The 10,577-nt window shown below is 29.9% G+C and overlaps 1 protein-coding gene and 2 long non-coding RNA genes across 9 annotated transcripts; 2 read left to right on the forward strand and 1 right to left on the reverse strand.

The window, feature by feature from the left end:
- The first annotated feature begins 1,215 nt into the window (after positions 1-1,215).
- LOC111414535 (uncharacterized) lies at positions 1,216-10,248 on the forward strand. Of its 6 annotated transcripts, XM_071199738.1 has the most exons (15): positions 1,218-1,403; positions 2,046-2,174; positions 2,298-2,603; positions 2,668-2,769; positions 4,872-4,967; positions 5,026-5,130; positions 5,189-5,296; positions 5,354-5,461; positions 5,538-5,645; positions 5,732-5,839; positions 5,951-6,058; positions 6,123-6,230; positions 6,331-6,575; positions 6,642-6,780; positions 9,822-10,000. In XM_071199738.1, the coding sequence occupies exons 2-14, from the start codon at positions 2,066-2,068 to the stop codon at positions 6,753-6,755; spliced, it is 1,725 nt and encodes a 574-aa protein (XP_071055839.1). In that variant the 5' UTR covers positions 1,218-1,403; positions 2,046-2,065; the 3' UTR covers positions 6,756-6,780; positions 9,822-10,000. The 6 variants fall into 6 exon arrangements, with proteins under 6 accessions (XP_071055840.1, XP_071055842.1, XP_071055839.1 ...); XM_071199739.1 differs by lacking the exon at positions 5,538-5,645 and having other exon boundaries at positions 1,216-1,403; XM_023045901.2 differs by lacking the exon at positions 6,642-6,780 and having other exon boundaries at positions 1,230-1,403; positions 9,822-10,248.
- On the reverse strand, positions 6,849-8,240 carry LOC139431668 (uncharacterized). Of its 2 annotated transcripts, XR_011641722.1 has the most exons (3): positions 7,462-8,240; positions 7,126-7,358; positions 6,849-6,977 (listed from the first exon to the last, which is right to left on the reverse strand). It is a non-coding gene; the product is annotated as an uncharacterized lncRNA (long non-coding RNA). The 2 variants fall into 2 exon arrangements; XR_011641721.1 differs by having other exon boundaries at positions 6,849-7,358.
- Positions 8,318-9,815, forward strand: LOC139431669 (uncharacterized). The gene is made up of 3 exons (XR_011641723.1): positions 8,318-9,235; positions 9,339-9,571; positions 9,720-9,815. It is a non-coding gene; the product is annotated as an uncharacterized lncRNA (long non-coding RNA).
- Positions 10,249-10,577: the final 329 nt, after the last annotated feature.

Below are 10,577 nucleotides of genomic sequence, written 5' to 3' on the forward strand. Positions count from 1 at the left end.
ATTTTTACGTTATTCGAAAATGTAAGTTTTGTTTCAAAATTTTTTTTCTCTGTATTTTTCCAATCCAACCCAACAATTATTATACATCATTTTCAAGAGAAAGCTTTGAGCTTTAATTTAAAATAAGTTTCATTCCTTAATTTCAATAAATACGGCTTCCAGGAATTTTTAAATTAGCATCTTTTTTGACACTTTTAGGTTATACGAAAATGTAAGTTTTGTTTCAACATTTTTTTAAAATATTTTTCCAATCTAACCCAACAATTATTATACATCATTTTAAAGCGAAAACTTTGAGCTTTAATTTAAAATAAGTTTCATTCCTTAACTTCAATAAATACCGCTTACAGGAATTTTTAAAATAGCATCTTTTTTGACACTCTTAGGTTATACGATAATATAAGTTTTATTTCAACATGTTTTTTGTCAATATTTTTCCAATTCAACCCAACAATTATTATACATCATTCTAAAAAGAAAGCTTTGAGCTTTAATTTAGAATAAGTCTCATTCTTTAATTTCAATAAATACGGCTTCCAGGAATTTTTAAATTAGCATCTTTTTTGACACTTTTAGGTTATACAAAATGTTAGTTTTAACTCAATACTCTTTTTCTCAATATTTTTTTAATTCAACCCATCGATTGTTATACATCGATTTAAACAGAAAGCTTCAAGCTTCAATTTAAAATAAGTTTTATTTCTTAATTTCAATAAACACGGTTTCCAGGAATTTTTGAATTACCATCTTTTTTGACACTTAGGCTATGCGAAAATAGGGGGATTCTGTCACAAAGTTTCAAAATGTTTGACTTCTTGGGACACAAAGGGTTAATCTAATATATATCAATAAACAATTAAGATATCAAGATGATTTAAAAAGCATTTATTGCAAATTTAATCCAGTATCAATACACAAAAAATATTTCTTACGCTTTTAAAATTCTTTATTTTAATTCAATTCTGCGTTGATAAAAATGTAATTTAAAACGCGGTATCTCACGAACGTATTGAGATATCGCCATGAAATAAAAACCATTTTGAAGCAAATTAAATCCAATATTAACTCACCAAAAATGTTTCCTTCGCTGCTATAAATGCCGACGTTATGACTTTTTTAATTTATTAAATGAGAATGTAATTTTAAAGGTTTCCTATTATTAAGAGGGTTTTCTGTTATGGATTTCCGCTTTAAAGGTGTAGGCGTTTGAACTGTAGATGGCCATTGCTTTCCTGTAACAACATAAACTGCGCAGGTCCGATCAATTTTCCAACAGAACGAAAACGCGAAACTTGCTTCAACGACAACTATTATTGCTTTTCGCATCGAGACGACGGTCGTGGTACCGAATCAGTGAAAATAAATAACACACATTTACTTGGATATCCCTTTTAATAATTCCGGTGAGTATAGATTCATTTAAATTCCATTTCGGGGGAAAATTTTTGAAAATATCAATAATTTCCTGTTATACCGGCGAAGAACGTACAAGTTTTTTAAAATCACTTAGTTTTCATGCAAATTTGTTTAATTATATCATCACCTTGAATAGTATCTTATTTATGGTCAATAACTTTTACCTATAAGTAGTCATTTCTAAAAATAAATCAACTTAGAACTGTTAATGTTATTGCAAAATTACCAGGCGTTATGTATTTTGATGAGCAACGTTTAAAAATAAACCTGTGCATTAAATTCAATTGCTTGATTAGCTTTATTTATACATAAATTTTGATTACATTCATTTCGAGATTATTTACAATATAAATAAAGAATAATTTTAGATGTTGAGTACCAGGTACGAATTGACGCGAGCTTTCAGGTTTCAGGATATCGTTTCATGATATTAAAGCAAACTTTTCGATCAATATTTATTCTTAGAACAAATTTATCAATGCTCTTAATTTTTATGCATTTCTATTAAATGAATCGTTTCTTATCGTTGAAAAATAAGTCATTAACTTTTTTTTGAACTCATATCTCAATTATTTCAGGAATTTCTTTAACATATTGTGACCTAGATTAATAATTTTTTAAAATTCTAGGAATAAAATAATACATAATAATGGGCGGTTTCCAACAAAGACCTTGGACACCTACGAAGAGACGTGGTCCAATTGCTGCAGAATTCAGTGGGCCTGGACCAGCTGCCGTGTCACTGCCAACATATATAGGTACGAACCCACACAAATTACCTTCATAATAACTTAATAAATAAGAATTAGAAAGTTATCCCGTTATTACACATTTACATATTCAACTCTTATTAATTTTAATTAATGTTTTCTTATTCATAGGCAAGAAAACGTTTGAATCAAAATCGGGAAGAGCTCCCGCATTCAGTTTTGGAGCCAGGCATAATGGAAAAGTGGAAAGAGTCGGTCCGGGACCCGGACAATATAATGTTACAGGACTTAGCGCTAAAGGAAAAGATACACCACCGGCTTTAAGTTTACATAGTAGACCTAAAGAACAAAAAATTGATAATTTTCCGGCTCCAGGCGATTACGATCCTGATAAAGCTGAGAAAGCTATTAAAGATGCCGCTCCTAAATATACATTTGGGTTAAAAACAAATGTTGAAAAACCAGTTGATACGCCAGGTATTAATACACAACAATTATTTTTAATAATTCTTTCTTTAATTTATTTTTGGGTATTAAAAAGGGCCTAACAGGTATTTTTACAATAAGGTTAAGGAACTAAATGATTCTCCAAGATATTCTTTTGGTAGACGAACTCCAATAAATAATAATTCAAACACTCCCGGTTGGTTATTAATTTTAATTATTATATAGTGCCCATCAAAAAGTCAGCAACACCTTCTTTTTCTTGGTTCCATTGCCCCTACGTTTCTGAAATATTATTTATAGGGAAAATATTTTTAGAATTCTTTACAACTTTAATTCAACATAAGAGATAATTTCTGAAACGTAGGTGTAATTGAATCAAAACAAATAGGGTATTTCTGACTTTTTGTTACACTCTGTACAGGGTGTCCCGTTAAGCGTACGGAGCGGCTGTATCTCAACAACGGTAAGGCCTAGAGGTTTGGGAAAAAAATCTTTATAAGCAAAGTGGGCAAGAGAAATAGCTGGAAATTATTTTGAAGTTCGTAATTCGACCGCTAGGGGGCGTAACTGCCATAGGGAAACATAAAATTCCCGCTATCTCAGAAAGTTAGACGATGAGCTATAACTTTGACAACATCATTTAGTAGCTTGGATAATACCGCATCGCTTTTGTTTTGCAATATTTTTCATATCTGTCATAATAAGGGAGGGGGAGGCCAATGCGTTTTCAAATGTTTACATTTTAATATCTCCTGGACCATTCAACCGATTTGAATATTTTTGGTCTTGTTTGAAAGAGCATTTCATGCTCTTTTAAAAGATATTTTCAGTAAGACCGCTTGGTTTAAAACAAATAAGCTAGAGGGCGTTATCTGCAGCGGTTACATAATTTTGTGATTTTTGAAAAAAAGTTAAATGGAACGGTACTATTTACTTCACAGACCGTTAATCACCATAAAATTTGCTAAATATTAGTGAAAACCGCATCTCGATATCTGCATCCATTCTCGAATTATAAAAGAAAATGTTAAAAATTCGTATATCTTAATCGGATCAAGTTACCTTAGGAAACAATCTAGAACCTTCCTCCACACTTTATCCAAGCTTAGAACTGCTTCAAAACTACTTTTGAGGCGTGTTGAAAAGCCAACGGATCAATGAAACATCAACAATGATAATAAAACAAAATAAACGGAATCACTTAGAATAACTTAAATTTTTGGCAAAAATAGCTCACTAATGTTCGAAATGTCTTACATAAACCTCGATGCATTTATTTAATCTAGTTTCGACGAAAAAAAAGTGCTGCTAAGTCTCTTCTCTGGACACGTTTTTACTGGTATTTAGTGTTTTGTCATATTTTCCCTGGTTATTGGTTTTTCTTGAAAAGTCAGGTCGTTTAGTCTACCCAATAGATAAAGGGGTGAAAGCAATGTGGGTTTTGCTCGAACCAAGAATGCATATTATGCAAGTTTACATCAGCTTGTGGACAGATGCTTCATGCATCCATAGCATTTGTGATAAAAGGTTTGGATTTGCCCAAATCATATTTAAAAGTCAATGGTAATAGTTCAGTCTGTTATCATAATCGGTATCTGTTAAGGCCTGATGTAAAACAGCGTGGTGGAGATATTATTCTCTTGAGAACTCTGATTTACGAATTCATAGAGACGTCTGAATGGGCTACACGTTGCCAGTTTTCCGTAATCTTAAAAACACTTCTAGAGAAAAATGTCTTTCTTTGTCGTAATTGCATTGCACATTTTTGCCATGCAGTTGCATCGTATTCGAAACATTGAAAATAAATCATCATACGCTTCTGCGTTAGTAAATGACATGTTTACAGTTACCATGATAATGTGATTTGTTTTTCTCGATGAGGTAACTGGATCCGATTGATGACACTCAAGTTTTTAACATTTTCTTCTATAACTCGAGAACGGGTGGCGATATCGAGATGCGGTTTTCACTAAAATTTAGCAAATTTTAAGGTGACTAAGGGTCTGTGAAGTAAATAGTATCGTTCCATTTAAGTTTTCTTCAAAAATCACAAAAATATGTAATCGCTGCAGATAACGTCCTCTAGCTCATTTGTTTTAAAGCAGACGGTCTTACTGAAAATATCTTTAAAAAGAGCATAAAATGCTTTTTCAAACAACACCGAAAACATTCAAATCGGTTGAATGGTCTAGGAGATATTAAAATGTACCTCTTGGCCTTACCGTTCTAGAGATACAGTACGCTTAACGGGACACCCTGTATATATTTATTAATTTTTTAATCAATTGATTAATTTAGCTCCTAATAGTTATAACATTAATTTGAAGAGTAATTCACCTCGATATTCCTTTGGGTTAAGGATTAATCAAAAGTTAACAACAACAAAAACACCCGGTTAGTTCAAATTAAAATATTCATTAACCCCAAATTATTATTTCTCATTAATAATTAGGACCAAACGTTTATCACATTGAAAATGCCGATAAAGTTATGCACAACGCACCACAACATTCGTTCGGAGCTCGAGTTAATTTAGAAAAACCTCTAGATACACCTGGTTAGTAATAAATAGCACTAAATTAATTTTTTTTGTAATTAAATTTCTTTAAATCTAGCACCGAATGTATATAACGTAGATAAAGCGGATAAAGTTTTACACGAAACCTCACCAATGATTACATTTGGATCGCGATTAAATTTAGCAAAACCATTTGATACACCTGGTTAGTTATTTTAACCTTTATATAAAATCAGATAATAGAAACATTTCATATTTGTAGCTCCGAATGTATACAAAGTGGAAATAGCCGACAAAGTTTTACACGAACACTCACCAATGCACACATTCGGATTGAGGACGAACACCGGAAAACCTCTCGATACACCCGGTTAGTTTCAACTAAAAAGTGACTAAACTAACGCATTTAAACAACATTTAGCTTACGAACAATTTAATTTGTATAGCTCCAAATGTGTACAAGATAGAGAAAGCGGATAAAATTCTTCACGATTCAGCGCCAAAAATCTCTTTTGGAGTAAAAACTAATGTTGAAAAACCCAGTGAGACACCTGGTTTGTGTTTAAAAAATATTAACTTTTAATTTTAACACATTCTTATTGCAATTTATTTTTTATTACCACAAATCAAAATTTTTCAGCACCAAACGTATACAAGATAGATGTCTCAGATAAATTATTACACGAACACTCACCAATGCACAGCTTCGGAGCGAGAACCAACTTGGAAAAACCTTTTGATACACCTGGTTAGTTATTTACATTTTATACATTCACTTTTATTATTTTACCTTTTTAACACTAACATCAATTAATCTTACAACAAAGGTTTAATTTCTTTATGCACAATTTTTTTCCAGCACCGAACGTGTACAATGTTAATAAGGGGGACAAAGTCACGCACGACTCATCACCAAAACACAGCTTTGGGATAAGGGTTAATACAGAGAAACCTTTAGATACACCCGGTTAGTTACACAAAAAAAAAACATAACACCACAATTTTTTTTGGGTATTTTTATTTACTTATAGCCCCTAATATTTACGCTGTTGACAAGGCCGATAAATTATTACACGAAGCGTTACCTCAATACAGTTTTGGGTTAAAAACAGAAGGGGAAAAACCTTTAAATACACCTGGTTAGTTATAAAAAATAATACAAAAAATTAACGGGACTTGAATTAAAAAAATATTGTTATGTTATTATTAATTTAATTTTTTTTATTGTTTTTATTTTAGCTCCTAACGTTTATAATATACCCCCGGTTGTTGGTGATAAAAAGTCAACTCCTGCGTATACAATTTCTGGGAGACACAAGGAGCAAACTGATGATAGGATAAAAGTGCCTGGTCCTGGAACTTATAACAACGTCGATCCTGAACATTATAAACAACATTCCCCGGCTTATACTATAAGCGCCCGTTATAATTTGCCATCGGATTCAAGTAAAAAACCAGGACCTGGAGAATATTGCCCAGAAAAAGTAAATCGCAACAATACTTTCTTAACAAAATCGTTTGCAAACATATTTACTAACATTATAATATAGGTTACTTCGCATTTAAGACACGCGCCTAAACATTCTTTCGGAATTAGACATTCTGCGTATTTGGGGTCGGAACAATTATGTTTAAGGAAGGATAAAATAAATTATTTGCTTTAAAAAACTAATAAATAAAAAAAAATAGGTGAAGAAATTGCAACGAGGAAATTTTAATCTAAAACATAATTTTTGTAATTATAATATATTAATTGATTAAAGAGGATTGGTTATTCTTTAATGATTAAAATCCAAATACATGAAATTCCTCTTGATTTTGTATTTATTTTATTGTTAAGTCATTTAACGTTTCGAACTATTTACATAGTTCATCATCAGAAATCACTATAAAAAAGAAATTTAAAAAGCAACGTCGACGAAATTATCTCCTTTATGGAAATCGTTAAAACAAATTGAACGTACAACGCATAGATTATTACAAAAACAGAAAACAAAAAGAAAAACAAAAAGGAAAACAAAAACAAAAATGTACCTTTGTCGAGTATCCCTATTGATTAATTTATCAATTCTATCGGTAAATTGTGTATATTTCCATGATCTTACAATTTTATAAATTTTTCAAATTACAAAACATTTCAACGTGTTCGTATGGACTTAGCGACTATAAGAAGGAATATCGTGACGGAACCAGTTTTTCTTTAACAATGTGTTCTACGGAAATCAATACAATTCAATTCAAATTACAAATTTAAAATTTACCAATATCTAAAATTACAATTAATTAGTAACTAATCATATATCTAATTTGTTTATTATGCCTGCATAATAACTACCTATATTTCCTGAATCTGATTTAAAATTAACTGACCTGTTAATGTTTTTGGTGATATAGATAGCTTCAATATTCTTTCTGTTGAATGTATCTCCTTCAGTGGTCAACACTTTAGGCGTATCAAAGTTAAATTTATGACGATTCTTGATTGCATGTTGGCAAAGGGCTGTTTTATTAATAATTTTGTGTTGATTAGTATCGTATTTATGCTGTTTTATACGATTATGTAATTGTTGTTTACTTTCACCTATATACACCTTATTACAGTTATTACATTCTAATTGGTATATGGTATTAATTCTGTCCGTCTTATCTATTTTGTCTTTCATATTACTCAAAATATTGGTTAATTTATTATTGTTATATTGTGCTAATTTGATTTCTTGAAATTCATATTTCTTAAAAATAGCTTTAATTTTATTGGTTATTGTCGGGATATATTTGATTTTATAGAATTTACTTATTTTATCTCTATCTGCAACACTCCGTACGTCTAATTCATTCGAATCATTCTGATATAAAGTTTCCGTATGTGGTAAGTAATCTGTGATCTTTGTTTGAGTTTGGGTTACACCCTTATTCTTGTTGTCAATACTTGCATTATTATGTTTGCTTGGTCTCATTTTTGCAATAATCTGATCTCCATTTAAGTTTGATCTTTGTTCAACATTAGCAATATTGCTCTGTTGTGTGTTTATAGGTATTGATTGTTTGACTTTATTATAATTATTGTACCAAATATTATTAATTAATGTTCTTGGGTATGCATTTTCTAAAAGGATATTATATATTTTGGTCTTTATTTCTTTCATGTATATATCATCAGTTAAAATAATAGCTCGACGGATTAAATTATTAATAGTATTTATTATCTTAATACAATCTTACACAATAAGATATACACATCTTGGTATAAAAAAGACATCAGTAGCAATAGAACTCTTCATTATTTAAGTAATCATCCAAGAACTCAGATAATAAATACTATTAATAATTTAATCCGTCGAGCTATTATTTTAACTGATGATATATACATGAAAGAAATAAAGACCAAAATATATAATATCCTTTTAGAAAATGCATACCCAAGAACATTAATTAATAATATTTGGTACAATAATTATAATAAAGTCAAACAATCAATACCTATAAACACACAACAGAGCAATATTGCTAATGTTGAACAAAGATCAAACTTAAATGGAGATCAGATTATTGCAAAAATGAGACCAAGCAAACATAATAATGCAAGTATTGACAACAAGAATAAGGGTGTAACCCAAACTCAAACAAAGATCACAGATTACTTACCACATACGGAAACTTTATATCAGAATGATTCGAATGAATTAGACGTACGGAGTGTTGCAGATAGAGATAAAATAAGTAAATTCTATAAAATCAAATATATCCCGACAATAACCAATAAAATTAAAGCTATTTTTAAGAAATATGAATTTCAAGAAATCAAATTAGCACAATATAACAATAATAAATTAACCAATATTTTGAGTAATATGAAAGACAAAATAGATAAGACGGACAGAATTAATACCATATACCAATTAGAATGTAATAACTGTAATAAGGTGTATATAGGTGAAAGTAAACAACAATTACATAATCGTATAAAACAGCATAAATACGATACTAATCAACACAAAATTATTAATAAAACAGCCCTTTGCCAACATGCAATCAAGAATCGTCATAAATTTAACTTTGATACGCCTAAAGTGTTGACCACTGAAGGAGATACATTCAACAGAAAGAATATTGAAGCTATCTATATCACCAAAAACATTAACAGGTCAGTTAATTTTAAATCAGATTCAGGAAATATAGGTAGTTATTATGCAGGCATAATAAACAAATTAGATATATGATTAGTTACTAATTAATTGTAATTTTAGATATTGGTAAATTTTAAATTTGTAATTTGAATTGAATTGTATTGATTTCCGTAGAACACATTGTTAAAGAAAAACTGGTTCCGTCACGATATTCCTTCTTATAGTCGCTAAGTCCATACGAACACGTTGAAATGTTTTGTAATTTGAAAAATTTATAAAATTGTAAGATCATGGAAATATACACAATTTACCGATAGAATTGATAAATTAATCAATAGGGATACTCGACAAAGGTACATTTTTGTTTTTGTTTTCCTTTTTGTTTTTCTTTTTGTTTTCTGTTTTTGTAATAATCTATGCGTTGTACGTTCAATTTGTTTTAACGATTTCCATAAAGGAGATAATTTCGTCGACGTTGCTTTTTAAATTTCTTTTTTATAGTGATTTCTGATGATGAACTATGTAAATAGTTCGAAACGTTAAATGACTTAACAATAAAATAAATACAAAATCAAGAGGAATTTCATAATTTTTGTTTTTTAGGTTATTTTAGATTTGCCGCCAGCACATACTTTTGGAATAAAACACTCCCCGTTTTCTGAACATTACTAAATTTCATATAAAAGGGATTAAAATGGAAAATTTGAAACGATAAAAATATAAATTACAACAAAAAAGTAAAAATTAACCCCAAAAAAAAAAAATGGAAATAATAATAATAATAAACGAAACGACTCCAAATTAAGGGAGAATTATCGAATTAACAAACTCTTGCCTGGGTGCGAATTAATTTAGTTGCTTCATTTTTTTGTAACGAATAGCTTGTTTCATTAAGTTTTCCAAATTTTAACTTGTTCGAACTCGTTAATTAGTTTAACTCGACGTTGCGTTCCTTTTTCTGCTCGTTCGCATTTAACCGATGCAGTCCTGTTTTATTATTTTTTTTTTATAAAGAAAATACTCGAAATTATTTTGTAGTTTTCTTTAAGCCAACTTCCGTTTTACAAATTAGATGTCGCTGGTAAGTAAATTTAAACAACTTTTAATAGATGTCGCTATATTTTTAATTAAATCAGTTAAAGAATTGTACAGTGAATTTTATTTAAGATGCAATATACTAAAATATATTTCCATAGAAACCCAACTTACTTTAAACTAAGATTAGAACTAAAACTAGAACTAACACTAGAAGCTTTCGGGTTTTGCCGTGCGTCTTTTAATAAAAGGTTTGACGTTTCGGATGCCATGTTGCAATCTTCTTCAGAAACTGGTTCGAAATGACGAGATCAAAAAATCGGT

The sequence above is a fragment of the Onthophagus taurus genome, chromosome 11 (genome assembly GCF_036711975.1).
Source record: "Onthophagus taurus isolate NC chromosome 11, IU_Otau_3.0, whole genome shotgun sequence".
Lineage (NCBI taxonomy): Eukaryota > Metazoa > Arthropoda > Insecta > Coleoptera > Scarabaeidae > Onthophagus > Onthophagus taurus.

Excerpts from the sequence above, each read along its gene's own strand:
- LOC111414535 (XM_071199738.1), top strand. The coding sequence starts at position 2,066 with ATGGGCGGTTTCCAACAAAGACCTTGGACACCTACGAAGAGACGTGGT. Across the intron at positions 6,231-6,330 it reads AAAACCTTTAAATACACCTG|CTCCTAACGTTTATAATATA; the intron begins GTTAGTTATAAA and ends TTTTTATTTTAG. Across the intron at positions 6,576-6,641 it reads GAGAATATTGCCCAGAAAAA|GTTACTTCGCATTTAAGACA; the intron begins GTAAATCGCAAC and ends ATTATAATATAG.